General features: G+C 43.7%; 1 protein-coding gene across 1 annotated transcript in view; it reads right to left on the bottom strand.

Moving 5' to 3' along the window:
* Positions 1-212: 212 nt before the first annotated feature.
* BGN (biglycan) overlaps positions 213-15,675 on the bottom strand; it is an 88,778-nt gene continuing 73,315 nt past the window's right edge. Inside the window, exon 8 of the mRNA XM_073639931.1 lies at positions 213-2,740. Coding sequence (XP_073496032.1) covers positions 2,543-2,740 — 198 coding nt within the window. The 3' untranslated portion in view covers positions 213-2,542. The remainder of the gene's footprint in view (positions 2,741-15,675) is intronic.

The raw sequence follows: 15,675 nt of genomic DNA, 5'->3' as shown, positions 1-15,675 counted from the left end.
CTCAGAATGTTCTACTGGTGGTATCTGAATAATGGAAACGTACCCTGACCATCAGACCATTAGTGGGCCTCTTGGAAGATGTAGTCAAAACTGTTAACTAGACATTGGAGTTCCATTAGAAGAGGAATCAAAACAAATCGCAAAATGAGCATCACTATTTTACCACAATATGATTCATAACAAAGGAAACAGAATGGATTATCCTTGTAATATTTAGTCAAAGGAAAAGCAGTTTATTCTGAAAGTAATTACAAGACCAGTCTGTGGTTTCCGAGAACAGCATTTTCTATCTAAATAATTTACCACAAAAACTGAAGCTTTATCCTCCTAGAAGGAACCATATGTGGTGCCGAGATGCAGACTATCCGCCAGTTTACATTTGTGATTCAGGAATAAACAGTGGCGGACTGCAGGATAGTCGTTGATGGGTTCAACTTTCAATGCATAATTCTGCTTTGGTAAATGCCCCATTGGGATATGCTGAGAGGGCCTTCTGCTTGGGCCTCGAAGATGTCACAAGTGGTCGTACAAAATAATGGAAGCCCAATGGTTTTGATGGTTAATGCTTTAGAGCTTGACCACAACAAAACTTGAAAAAGCTTGGAGAAGTCAGATTTTTTCATAAATTTCCACTCCGCACCCTTTTTATGCATATGAGATGGAGAAATAAGACTACAGTATATGAACCTTGATGGGGTTTCTTACTATACATCTTTTATTTTAAGTGGTGGTTGTCCCATAAAAAATACACATCTACAGAATAAATGTATTATCACTGCGGGTCTGGCTGCTGAGACCCCCACCATTCCTGAGAATGGGATTCCAAAATCTCCTTTGTCAAGGGAGAAGTACTGAGCATGTGTCAACCAGTTGCAGATTATCATAACTACAAGATTATCTCGTTTTTCCCATTGAGAGCAATCTTTTTTCAACTGGCTAACACTGTACCAAACCACTTTTTTTCTTTTTCCTATACAATGCATTGGCAAAAACGCATCAAAAGCGCATGAAAACGCATCAAAAATGCTGCAGATTTTTTACAGCGTTTTTGCTGCCAAGAGGTGCAGAAACGCTGCAGAAATTTTCATAGCCTAAGCCACAGTCCTTACACGGTGTCATGATGAGATACTGTAGAGTCTATATGTTTTTATAAGGTAAGCCGAAAAAGCCAGACTATTTCCCATTTTCATAACCTGATTGCTTAGAAATGCTGATGTAATTAAAGTGCAGAACAAATTCCTAAAATTATACAAATGTATTGTCCACCACTGATTTTATTGCTTTGGAATATCTACAAGAAAGAAAGAAAAATTAAAAGACAACACACTTGTATGTAAAAAAGAAATACAAGCACATACATTTGTGATATTAGGTGGTGGTATATATACATATAAATGTATATGAATGGGTGTATGTGTGTGTATATATGTGTGTGTATATATGTGTGTGTATATATGTGTGTGTGCGTATATATATGTGTGTGTGTATGTGTACATATATATATATATATATATATATACTGTATATATATATACTGTATATGTGTGTATACACATACATATATATTGCTTGCATGTAATGCCACTGGTTTCCTGTAGATGGCAATATAACCATATGTACCCTCCGAGTTTTCACGTAAGCAATTTACAAAGGCAGAAAGTTACCATAAAGGCCACTACTACTGCGTGCGGTTTATAAAGTTTGCATGATCCTGCATGAATTCGGGATAAATAAATTGCCTTCCCCCCACCCCACCCCCCATCACAGGGCTCATAAAGGTGGTCCAGGCAGGTTATTACACTTCTACCATGGAGTGAGTTTTAACTCTTTCACGGCATCGCCTTGCTCTGCAAAGCATAAAGAGACCATTTTTTTTTTGACATTGATGAGCCCCGCGCTTGTTAACAACATTGAAGACCGAAACCGAGTTCTGTGGGGTGGTAAATTTTATTTTTCGAAACTGTCAAGTAATTTACCAATGCCCACCGCTGGTCCCATAGTTTACCCCCCCAATGCATTGCTGCCTGACTATACAGAAGGAGATTAACTCTTTGAGTGCTGACAGGCACCGTGACATCAGTCTCGTTATATTCTCCGGTCATCAAAAAGGAGCTCTAGACAGTGTGGCTACTGGGTCTGCACATGTCTTACACTTTGCACTTTTAGTGCATTATATAAAATTAAAAAAAATTGGCATCTTGTGGCTTACCTGGCCAGGAAACATGCTGGGAGTTGTAGTTCATGCCATAGCCGGGAAGCTACAGGCTGGCTACAAAGCTTTCCATTAAGAGGGATACAGAATTGTGGCTATACAAGTTTAGTGCAGCTGCTGCCTACCTGACGATCCATTCTGGCTATTTATACGGCTGGGCCAGAATTCAGGCAGGACAGGAAGGATACCTAAAGCGTGGGATTTAATGACTGCCTTACACACCCTCTTATTGAGTATCACTGGGTTTATTTGTTACATTTTTTTCATTTTAGTTCTACTCTTCTGTTTTTGCCGTGTCTCTCTCTCTCTTTGAATAATCCTCCTTCTGTTTTACTTTCTGTAATTTCCAAACTGGATAGCCAGACGGTCGGTAACGCAGCGGAAAGTGGCCGGCTGGACTTCCCAGTAAGGTACTGGGTTGTTGAAGAGGCTGATGCCGTTGTAGTAGGCGCGTTTCACTCCGAATCCCACGGGGCAGAAGTCATTGACTCCAACTTGGGTAATGTTGTTTGAGTGCAAGTAGACAACCTGTTGGAGACAGAAGCCAAAGTTATGATGACTGACCAACTGCACAATATAGGATGGTTTTTATAGTCAAATAGACCATATTTGGCCTAGAAAAAAAGAGGGTCCAACACTCAATGCAATTTTCAAAAAGTCAAAATCAGAACAAGCTTCAAAGAACAACACTAGATCTGATCACCCTGAGTACCGGCTCCCCCAGGATTCCAAAGAATTCATGAAACCCGTCTTGTCCTATCTGAACCTATCGGCGTGCGTGTAAAACCATCACATAAGGTTCTCCACCTGAAGGGGCCCACCCAAAGCCATCATTGATAGAAGCAGCCCATGTGATGGCTGTAAAGCCTCTACAGAGGATTGCCTGGTCCACATTGCCTATATGTTCTCTTTTAGAAGAAGGTGAGAACCTGCATCTCTCTACAAAGATGAAAAAAAGTGAAAATGAGGCGAGTTATGGTGGGATCCACCAGGTACACTCTAGTGAAGTGTACTTCACTAGTGACATGCAGAAGTAGTGCTGTTGCTTCCAAAGCATACAGCAACTGTTACAAATAACACTAGCACAGGAGACTTGAAGTGTTGTGCTTCAGAAGCATCCAGCAACTGGAGGGGATAACACAGTCACAGGAGACAGGGAGTGTTTTAGCAGAGCCCCAGGGGGATTGTGGGGAACTTGTTGTTGTATTCTGGCAGCAGCCAAAGGGAGAAGTGGTGTGTTTGATCTGTATCTCACAGAAGTGCAGGAAAGAGAATAGGATTCAAGTCCAGGGTGAAGCTCAACACAGGTCAGATAACCTGCACTGTTAGTTCAGGATGTCTATCATTGGGCAGGAAGATAAGGACTGAAAGGAATTGTGTTACAGGGATCATCTCCCTCATCAAACCCTCCCCCTTCTATCTCCATGCAGGATAAAGAATGCTGTGTAGTATTGTGTCCTTGTGAAGGAAAAGCCTGTGGTTCTCTCTGGCATTAATGGTACCTTTGTAATGACATACAGGTGCAGCTCCCTAAATTAGAATATTATCAAAAAGTTAATTTATTTCAGTTCTTCAATACAAAAAGTGACACTCATACATTATATAGAGTCATTACAAACAGAGTGATCTATTTCAAGTGTTTATTTCTGTTAATGTTGATGATTATGGCTTACAGCCAATGAAAACACAAGTCATTATCTCAGTAAATCAAAATGGTTAACAAAAAACACTTGCAAAAGCTTCCTAAGCATTTAAAAAGGTCCTTTAGTCTGTTTCAGTAGGCTCCACAATCATAGGGAAGACTGCTGACTTGACAGATGTCCAGAAGGCAGTCATTGACACACTCCACAAGGTCCCAGAGTTCCAATTTTCATTTGGAAATCAAGGTCCCAGAGTCTGGAGGAAGAGTGGAGAGGCCACAATCCAAGCTGCTTGAGGTCTAGTGTGAAGTTTCCACAATCAGTGATGGTTTGGGGAGCCATGTAAGTACCAATACCTGGTTTAAAAACAACAATATCACTGTGCTTGATTGGCCAGCAAACTCGCCTGACCTTAACCCCATAGAGAATCTATGGGGTATTGTCAAGAGGAAGATGAGAGACACGAGACCCAACAATGCAGACGAGCTGAAGGCTGCTATCAAAGCAACCTGGGCTTCCATAACACCTCGGCAGTGCCACAGCCTCTCCTCAGTGCAAGACATATGAAAGCCAGCATAGAGTTTGCTCAAAAACAAATGAAGGACTCCCAGACTACCTACTATATAATTGTCTGTCTGTCTGTCTCTGTCTGTCTGTCTATCTGTCTGTCTGTCTGTCTTTCTGTCTGTCTGTTCTGGAAATCCCGCGTCGCTCATTGGTCCGGCAGCGGCCAATCAGCGCCGCGGGATTTCTGAAAAAAGATGGCGGCCGTTAGCGGCTTATCTGGCGGACGGAGGTCAGCGGCGATGCAGTGGGGAGATGAGCGGCGCTAGCAGCACAACTCCCCCGACCGGCGCCGCTGACCTCCATGCGGCTAACGTTGGAAGATCAGCGGCTTGGCCCGCTGATCTCCCGACAGCAAGTGTGAACGGAGGACCGGGGAGCGGCGCCGCCGGTCGGGATGCTTCTGCTGCGAGCAGCCGCTCATCTCCCGGCTTCTCGCAGCAGAAGGAGCCGCACACGCAGCGCCGCTCCCCGGTCCTCGCTAATACGGAGCCGCACAAGCAGCGCCGCTCCCGGGCCCACACTAATACGATGCTGATTGGTCACAGTGGCCGGCCGCGACCAATCAGCGAGATGGGCGGCAAATTTAAACGCCGCTCTGCTGATTGGTCGCGGTGGCCGGCCGACCGCGACCAATCAGCGAGATGGGCGGCAAATTTAAATGCCGCTCTGCTGATTAATCGCGGCCGGCCACCGCGACCAATCAGCGAGATGGGCGGCAAATTTAAACGCCGCTCTGCTGATTGGTCGCGGTGGCCGGCCGCGACCAATCAGCGAGATGGGCGGCAAATTTAAACGCCGCTGTGCTGATTGGTCGCGGTGGCCGGCCGTGACCAATCAGCGAGATGGACGGCAAATTTAAACGCCGCTCTGCTGATTGGTCGCGGTGGCCGGCTACCGCGACCAATCAGCGAGATGGGCGGCAAATTTAAATGCCGCTCTGCTGATTAATCACGGCCGGCCACCGCGACCAATCAGCGAGATGGGCGGCAAATTTAAACGCCGCTCTGCTGATTGGTCGCGGTGGCCGGCCGCGATTAATCAGCAAAATAGGCGGCAAATTGAAACGCCGCTCTGCTGATAGGTCACGGCCGGCCACCGCGACCAATCAGCGATATCGGCGGCAAATTTAAACGCCTCTCTGCTCATTGGTCGCGGTGACCGGCCGCGACCAATCAGCGAGATGGGCGGCACATTTAAACACCGCTCTGCTCATTGGTCGCGGTGGCCGTCCGTCTGCGACCAATCAGCGAGATTGGCGCCAAATTTAAACAACGCTCTGCTGATTAGTCGCAGATGGCAGACGCGACCAATCAGCGAGATTGGCGCCAAATTTAAACAACGCTCTGCTGATTGGTCGCTGACGCCAGACGCGACCAATCAGCGAGATTGGCGCCAAATTTAAACAACGCTCTGCTGATTGGTCGCGGACGGCAGACGCGACCAATCAGCGAGATTGGCGCCAAATTTAAACAACGCTCTGCTGATTGGTCGCGGTCACCGGCCGCGACCAATGAGCAGTATTGGCGCCAAATTTAAACCCCGCTCTGCTGATTAGTCGCAACCACCGGCCGTGACCAATCAGCGATATAGGCGCCAAATTTTAACACCGCTTTGCTAATTGGTCGCCGTTGCCGGCCTCGACCAATCAGCGATTTTGGCGCCAAATTTAAATACCGCTCTGCTGATTAGTCGCAACCACCGGCCGTGACCAATCAGCGATATAGGCGCCAAATTTTAACACCGCTTTGCTAATTGGTCGCGGTTGCCGGCCTCGACCAATCAGCGATTTTGGCGCCAAATTTAAATACCGCTCTGCTGATTAGTCGCAACCACCGGCCGTGACCAATCAGCGATATAGGCGCCAAATTTTAACACCGCTTTGCTAATTGGTCGCGGTTGCCGGCCTCGACCAATCAGCGATTTTGGCGCCAAATTTAAATACCGCTCTGCTGATTGCGCCCGGTCAGCCGCATACCTATTCTAGAATACCCGATGCGTTAGAATCGGGCCACCATCTAGTGATAAATAAGATTCTCTGGTCTAATGAGATGAAGATAGAACTTTTTGGTGATAATTCTAAGCGGTATGTGTGGAGAAAAAAAACAGGCCCTGCTCATCACCTGCCCAATACAATCCCAACAGTGGTGGCAGCATCATGCTATGGGGGTGTTTTTTAGCTGCAGGGACAGAACGACTGGTTGCGATTGAAGGAAGCATGAATGTGGCCAAGTACAGAGATATCCTGGATGAAAACCTCTTTCAGAGTGCTCTGGACCTCAGACTTGGCCGAATGTTCACCTTCCAACAAGACAATGACCCTAAGCACACCGCTAAAATAACAAAGGAGTGGCTTCAGAACAACTCTGTGACCATTCTTGACTGGCCCAGCCAGAGCCCTGACCTTAGCCTAATTGAGCATCTCTGGAGAGACCTGAAAACGGCTGTCCACCAACGTTCACCATCCAACCTGACGGAACTGCAGAGGATCTGCAAGGAAGAATGGCAGAGGATCCCCAAATCCAGGTGTGAAAAGCTTGTTGCATCATTCCCAAGAAGACTCATGGCTGTACTAGTGCAAAAGGGGGCTTCTACTCAATACTGAGCAAAGGGTCTGAATACTTATTTCAGTTTTTCTTTTTTAATAAATTTGCAAAAATTTCTACGTTTCTGTTTTTTTCAGTTAAGATGGGGTGCAGAGTGGACTTTAATGAGGAAAAAAATGAACTTTTTAGAATTTACCAAATGGCTGCAATGAAACGAAGAGTAAAAAATTGAATGGGGTCTGAATACTTTCCGTACCCACTGTATGAAGGTGCTTTTGTGTGAGTAAAGTATCTAAATCTGCGATGTGTGTATGTCTGTATATCAGAATGTTTGTGTATCTGATTCTGTGTCCGTATGTATGTGTCTATGTATAACTGTGAATGTGTGTATATTTGCGTGTGTGTTTGTGTATATATAGTGGTGTGAAAAAGTGTTTGCCCCCTTCCTAACTTCTTATTCTTTTGCATGTTTGTCACACTTAAATGTTTCAGATCACAAAACAAATTTAAATATTAGACAACGATAACACAAGTAATCACAGAATGCAGTTTTTAAATGAAGGTCTTTATTATTAAGGGAAAAAGAAATCCAAATCTGCAGGGCCCTGTGTGAAAAAGTGATTGCCCCTAAACCTAATAACTGGTTGGGCTGCCCTTAGCAACAACTGCAATCAGGTGTTTGCAATAGCTTGCAATGAGTCTTTACAATACTCTGGAGGAATTTTGGCCACTCATCTTTGCAAAATTGTTGTAATTCTGCCACATTGGAAGGTTTCCAAGCATGAACTGCCTTTTTAAGGTCATGCCACAGCATCTCAATCGGATTAAGGTCAGGACTTTGACTAGGCCACTCCAAAGTCTTTGTTATTTTAGCTGTGTGCTTAGGGTCATTGTCTTGTTGGAAGGTGAACCTTCAGCCAAGTCTGAGGTCCAGAGCACTCTGGAAGAGGTTTTCATCCAGGATATCTCTGTACTTAGCTGCATTCATGTTTCCTTTAATTGCAACCAGTTGTCCTGTCCATGCAGCTGAAAAACACCCCCATAGCATGATGCTGCCACCACCATGTTTCACTGTTGGGATTGTATTGGGCAGGTGATGAGCAGTGCCTGGTTTTCTCCACACATATTGCTTAGAATTATCACCAAAAAGATCTATCTTCGTCTCATCAGACCAGAGAATCTTATTTCTCATAGTCTGGGAGTCCTTCATGTGTTTTTGAGCAAACTCTACGCGGGCTTTCATATGCCTTGCAAGGAGGAGAGGCTTCCGTCTGGCCACTCTGCCACAAAGGCCCGACTGGTGGAAGGCTGCAGTGATAGTTGACTTTGTGGAACTTTCTCCCATCTCCCTACTGCATCTCTGGAGCTCAGCCACAGTGGTCTTGGGGTTCTTCTTTACCTCTCTCACTAAGGCTCTTCTCCCACGATTGCTCAGTTTGGCTGGACAGCCAGGTCTAGGAAGACTTCTGTTGGTCCCAAACTTCTTCCATTTAAGGATTATGGAGGCCACTGTGCTCTTAGCAACCTTGAGTAATGCAGAAATTCTATTGTAACCTTGGCCAGATCTGTGCCTTGCCACAATTCTGTCTCTGAGCTCCTTGGGCAGTTCCTTTGAGCTCATGATTCTCATTTGGTCTGCCATGCACTTTGAGCTGTGAGGTCTTATATAGACAGGTGTGCGCCTTTCCAAATCAAGTCCTATCAGTTTAATTAAACACAGCTGGACTCCAATGAAGGAGTAGAACCATCTCAAGGAGGATCACAAGGAAATGGACAGCATGTGACTTAAATATGAGTGTCTGAGCAAAGGGTCTGAATACTTATGACCATGTGATATTTCAGTTTTTCTTTTTTAATAAATTAGCAAAAATTTCTACATTTCTGTTTTTTTCAGTCAAGATGGGGTGCAGAGTGTACTTGAATGAGGAAAAAAATGAACTTTTTTGAATTTACCAAATGGCTGCAATGAAACAAAGAGTGAAAAATTTAAAGGGGTCTGAAAACTTTCCGTACCCACTGTATATACACGTGTGTGTTTGTGGGTGTATGAATGTGTGTATATATATATATATATATATATACAGTACAGACCAAAAGTTTGGACACACCTTCTCATTTAAAGATTTTTCTGTATTTTCATGACTTTGAAAATTGTACATTTACACTGAAGGCATCAAAACTATGAATTAACACATGTGGAATTATATACTTAACAAAACAGTGTGAAACAACTGAAAATATGTCTTATATTCTAGGTTCTTCAAAGTAGCCACCTTTTGCTTTGATGACTGCTTTGCACACTCTTGGCATTCTCTTGATGAGCTTCAAGAGGTAGTCACCGGAAATGGTTTTCACTTCACAGGTGTGCCCTGTCAGGTTTAATAAGTGGGATTTCTTGCCTTATAAATGGGGTTGGGACCATCAGTTGTGTTGTGCAGAAGTCTGGTGGATACACAGCTGATAGTCCTTCTGAATAGACTGTTAGCTGTTTTTTTCTTGCCATAATACAAATTCTAAGTAAAGAAAAACGAGTGGCCATCATTACTTTAAGAAATAAAGGTCAGTCAGTGCGAAAAATTGGGAAATTTTGAAAGTGTCCCCAAGTGCAGTTGCAAAAACCATCAAGCGCTACAAAGAAACTGGCTCACATGAGGACCGCCCCAGGAAAGGAAGACCAAGAGTCACCTCTGCTTCTGAGGATAAGTTTATCCGAGTCACCAGCCTCAGAAATCGCAGGTTAACAGCAGCTCAGATTAGAGACCAGGTCAATGCCACACACAGTTCTAGCAGCAGACACATCTCTACAACAACTGTTAAGAGGAGACTTTGTGCAGCAGGCCTTCATGGTAAAATAGCTGCTAGGAAACCACTGCTAAGGACAGGCAACAAGCAGAAGAGACCAGTTTTGGCTAAAGAACACAAGGAATGGACATGAGACCAGTGGAAATCTGTGCTTTGGTCTGATGAGTCCAAATTTGAGATCTTTGGTTCCAACCACCGTGTCTTTGTGCGACGCAGAAGAGGTGAACGGATGGACTCTACATGCCTAGTTCCCACCGTGAAGCATGGAGGAGGAGGTGTGATGGTGTGGGGGTGCTTTGCTGGTGACACTGTTGGGGATTTATTCAAAATTGAAGGCATACTGAACCAGCATGGCTACCACAGCATCTTGCAGCGGCATGCTATTCCATCCGGTTTGCGTTTAGTTGGACCATCATTTATTTTTCAACAGGACAATGACCCCAAACACACCTCCAGGCTGTGTAAGGGCTATTTGACCAAGAAGGAGAGTGATGGGGTGCTACGCCAGATGACCTGGCCTCCACAGTCACCAGACCTGAACCCAATTGAGATGGTTTGGGGTGAGCAGGACCGCAGAGTGAAGGCAAAAGGGCCAACAAGTGCTAAGCATCTCTGGGAACTCCTTCAAGATTGTTGGAAGACCATTTCCGGTGACTACCTCTTGAAGCTCATCAAGAGAATGCCAAGAGTGTGCAAAGCAGTCATCAAAGCAAAAGGTGGCTACTTTGAAGAACCTAGAATATAAGACATATTTCCAGTTGTTTCACACTTTTTTGTTAAGTATATAATTCCACATGTGTTAATTCATAGTTTTGATGCCTTCAGTGTGAATGTACAATTTTCATAGTCATGAAAATACAGAAAAAAATTTAAATGAGAAGGTGTGTCCAAACTTTTGGTCTGTACTGTATGTATGTATATATATATATATATATATATATATATGTATATATATATATATATATGTGTTTATATATATAATGTGTTTATGTATATATATGTGTGTGTACGTATTTATATATATATATATGTAATATATATACTCTGTGTGTGTGTGTGTGTGTATATATATATATACTGTATATGTTTGTGTGTGTATGTATATGTGTTTTTGTATATATGTGTGTGTGTGTGAGCATGTACACAGCTAAATTATTGCAGTTACACAAGTGTTGTTATGCATGTTTATTTCCTTTGTGTGTATTGAAACAACACAAAAAAAAAACAGAAAAAAGGCAAATTGGACGTAATTTATTATGATTATTATTATTATTTTTACTTATTATTATAGCGCCATTTATTCCATGGCGCTTTACATGTGATTTCACACAGAACCCCCAAAATGGGCTGGACAAAATTGTTGCCACCTTTCCAAAATTGTGGGTAAACAACTTCGTTTCAAATATCTGATGCTCGTTCAAACTCATCTGTGGCGAGTAACAGGTGTGGGCAACATGAAAATCACACCTGAAACCAGATAAAAAGGGGAGAAGTTGACTCAATCTTTGCATTGTGTGTCTGTGTATGTCACACGAACCATGGATAACAGAAAGAGAAGAGAACTGTCTGAGGACTTGAGAACCAAAATTGTTGAAAAATATCAATAATCTCAATATTACATGTCCATATCCAGAGATCTTGATGTTCCTTTGTCCACGGTGTGCAACATACTCAAGAAGTTTACAACTGATGGCACTGTAGCTAATCTCACTGGACGTGGACGGCAGAGAAAAATTAATGATGAAAGGTTGCAACACAGTATAGTCCAGATGGTGGATAAGCAGCTCCAATCAAGTTCCAAAGAAATTCAAGCTGTCCTGCAGGTTCAGGGTGCATCAGTGTCACCGTGAACGGTCCGTCGACATTTGAATGAAATGAAATGCTATGGCAGGAGACCCAGGAGGACCCCAGTGCTGAGACAGAGACATAAAAAGCTGGACTGCAGTTTGCCAAAATGTACGTGAGTAAGCCAAAATCCTTCTGGGTAAGCGCCTTGTGGACAGATGAGACCAAGATAGAGCTTTATGGTAAAGCACATCATTCTACAGTTTATCGAAAATGGAATGAGGCCTACAAAGAAAAGAACATAGTACCCACAGTCAAATGTGATGAAGGATAAATATGTTTTGGGGTTGTTCTGCTGCCTCTGGCATTGGGTGCCTGGACTGTGGTGATCTTCATATTTCATGATGCCTTGCACAAAGGATTTTGGGTCGCAATGTAGTGCCCAGTGTTAGAAAGCTGAGTTTGCATCCTAGGTCATGGGTCTTCCAGCAGGACAATAACCCCAAATATACTTCAAGAAGCCCCCAGAAATGGATGGAAACAAAGCGCTGGAGAGTTCTGAAGGGGCAACAATGAGTCCGGATCTAAATCCCATTGATCTGTGGAGAGATCTTAAAATTGCTGTTGGGAGAAGGCGTCTTCAAATAGGAGAAACCTGGAGCAGTTCACAAAAGAAAAACGGTCCAAAATTCCAGTTGGGAGGTATAAGAAGCTTGCTGATGGTTATAGGAAGCGATTGATTGCAGTTGTTTATTCCAAAGGGTGTGCAACCAAATATTAAGTTGACGGTGCCAAAAATTTTGTCCAGCTAATTTTGGGGTTTTATGTAAAAATATATTAAATTTGATTTTTTTTCTGTTCCAATACACACAAAGGAAATAAACGTGTATAACAAATCATGTGTAATTGCAATAATTTTCTGGGAGAAATACTTAACTTTCTGGAACAATTTAATGGGTGCCAACACTTTCGGCCATGACTCTATGTGTTTGTATATATATGTGTGTGTTTCTGTACACAGATAAAGATATACACAGATACACCTACTGTATATGTATGTATTTGTATACCTATGTGCGTATCTGTGTGTTTATCCACCGAAATGTGTTTATCTGTATATGTACAGTATGTATGTGTGTTCACTAGTCCCTTGTGAATTAGTTCTCTTGTGTTTGGCCGGCTCCCCAACGCTGTTCATGTTTCTGTGTGTTGGCTGCAGCGCTGACATCACCTCGACAGCTCGCATCACCGCTGCAGCCAATCACTGAGCTCAGCGCCTCTGCTGATGTAGACAGCACATGCTGCTGAGCTCAGTGATTGGCTGCTGCTGTGATGTGTACTGTCGAAATGTCTTCACTACTGCAGCCAAAATTCAGAGACCAGAGACGAGGCGAAGGTCCTGCGCTGGACTCAGGGAGAGTGAGTTCCAGCTCACGTTGTTATTTTACATGTCTGTAGAGGTTTGGGGTCCACTTTGCTGAAAGTGGTAAAACCCCTTTAACTCTTTAAGGCTCTGTGCAGACAGTTTATACTCTTCATCTGAAGTGTTCCAATGTATTTCTCCAAAGGAAGGCTCTGACACAGTGGGGAAAATAAGTATTTGATACACTGCTAATTTTGCTAATTTTGCTAGTTTTCCCACCTACAAAGAATGGAGAGGTCTGTAATTTTTATCGTAGGTACACTTCACCTGTGAGAGACAGAATCTAAAAATAAAAAACTGAAAATCACGTTGTATGATTTTTACATAAATTAAATTGCATTTTATTGCATGAAATAAGTATTTGATCACCTACTAACCAGCAAGAATTCTGGTTCTCACAGACCTGTTAGTTTTTCTTTAAGAAGCCCTCCCACTCTGCACTCATTACCTGTATTAATTGCAGCTGTTTGAACTCGTTACCTGTATAAAAGACAACTATCCACACACTCAATCAATCACACTCCAATCTCTCCACCATGGCCAAGACCAAAGAGCTGCCTAAGGACACCAGGGACCAAATTGGAAACCTGCACAAGGCTGGGATGGGCCACTGGACAATTGACAAGCAGCTTGGTGAGAAGGCTGCAACTGTTGACACAATTGTTAGAAAATGGAAGAAACACAAGATGACTGTCAATCTTCCTTGGTCTGGGGCTCCATGCAAGATCTTGCATCGTGCGGTAAGGATGATTCTGAGAAAAGTCAGGAGTCAGCCCAGAACTACAAAGGGAGGACCTAGTCAATGACCTGAAGAGGGCTGGGATCACAGTCTAAAACATTATAGTTAGTATCACACTATGCCATCATGATTAAAATCCTGCAGGGCATGCAAGGTCCCCTGCTCACGCCAGCACATGTCCAGGCCTGTTTGAAGTTCGCCAATGGCCATCTGGATGGTCCATAGGAGTCATGGGAGAAGGTCATGTGGTCAGATGAGACCAAAGTAGAACTTTTTAGCATGAACTTCACTCGCCATGTTTGGAAGAAGAAGAAGGATGAGTACAGCCCCAAGAACACAGCCCCAACTGTGAAGCATGGTGGAGGAAACATCATACTTTGGGGGTGCTTTCCTGCAAAGGGGACATGTTCAACTGCAGGGAGGATGAATGGGGTCATGTATCGCGAGATTTTGGTAAACAACCTCCTTTCCTCAGTAAGAGCATTGAAGATGGGTCGTGGCTGGGTCTTCCAGCATATCAATGACCCAAAACACACAGCCAGGGCAACTAAGGATTGGCTCCGTAAGAAGCATTTCAAGGTCCTGGAGTGGCCTAGCCAGCCTCCAGACCTGAACCCAATAGAAAATCTTTGTAGGGAGCTGAAACTCAATGTTGCCCAGCGACAGCCCCGAAACCTGAAAGATCTGGAGAAGATCTGTATGGAGGAGTGGGCCAAAATCCCTGCTGCAGTGTGTGCAAACCTGGTCAAGAACTACAGGAAACGTCTGACCTCTGTAACTGCAAACAAAGGTTTCTGGACCAAATATTAAGTTCTGTTTTTCTATTGTATCAAATGCTTATTTCATGCAGTAACATGCAAATTAATTATTTATTAGATTCTGTCTCTCACAGGTGAAGTGTACGTACAATAAACATTACAGACCTCTCCATTCTTTGTAGGTGGGAAAACTTGCAAAATCGGCAGTGTGTCAAATATTTATTTTCCCCACTGTATATACCGCCGTATGCTCATGCAGTGATATACAGCTCTGGCAAAAATTAAGAGACCACTGCCCAGTTTTCTCTACATGTCTGACCGTCATTCCATTCCAGTGTCAGTTGAATTCCAACCACAGTCCACGTCATTCTACTTAATGTGCTTCTGATTAGGTGATCACCTGAACCAAATCTTACGTAACGAGGGAAAGTATAAAAACACTGCTGTGGTCTTCACACTACTCTTGCAATATGACAAGCTGGATGGCAAAACAAGTGCTAGGAATAGCCCAAAAGTAATTTGAATGAAAAAATAACTTTTAACCATGCCAAAGGAGTTGAAAAGAAAAGTCTTGAGTGAGGAAAAGAAGGGCTTAATTCTGGCTTTACTAGCAGAGGGATACAGTGAGCATCATGTTGCCTCCATCCTTAAAATTTCGAAGACGGCAGTCCATTACACCAAGGTCAAGCAGCAGACATTGGGGACAACAAAGCTACAGACCGGCAGAGGATGAAAGCGACTCTCCACTGACCGGGATGACCGTCATCTTATTCTAATGTCACTCAGCAACCGCAGGATGACATCAAGTGACCTACAAAAGGAATGGCAAATGGCAGCTGGGGTGAAGTGCACGGCAAGAACAGTTGGTAACAGGCTACTCGAGGCCTCAAGTCATGTAAAGCTAGAAAAAAGCCTTTCATTAATGAGAAGCAAAGGAGAGCCAGGCTGAAGTTTGCCAAAGACCATAAGGATTGGACCATAGAGGACTGGAGTAAGGTAATCTTCTCTGATGAGTCTAATTTTCAGCTTTGCCCAACACCTGGTCCTCTAATGGTTAGACGGAGACCTGGAGAGGCATACAAGCCAGTGTCTTGCACCCACTGTGAAATTTCGGTGGAGGATCGATGATGATCTGGGGATGCTTCAGCAAGGCTGGAATTGGGCAGGTTAATCTTTGTGAGGGACGTATGAATCAAGCCGCATACA

This window comes from Phyllobates terribilis, unplaced genomic scaffold (genome assembly GCF_046119375.1).
Source record: "Phyllobates terribilis strain yellow unplaced genomic scaffold, ASM4611937v1 Scaffold_7__3_contigs__length_470593459, whole genome shotgun sequence".
NCBI lineage: Eukaryota > Metazoa > Chordata > Amphibia > Anura > Dendrobatidae > Phyllobates > Phyllobates terribilis.
Note: the sequence above shows the minus strand (reverse complement) of the source record. Positions and strands in the feature narration are given on the sequence as shown.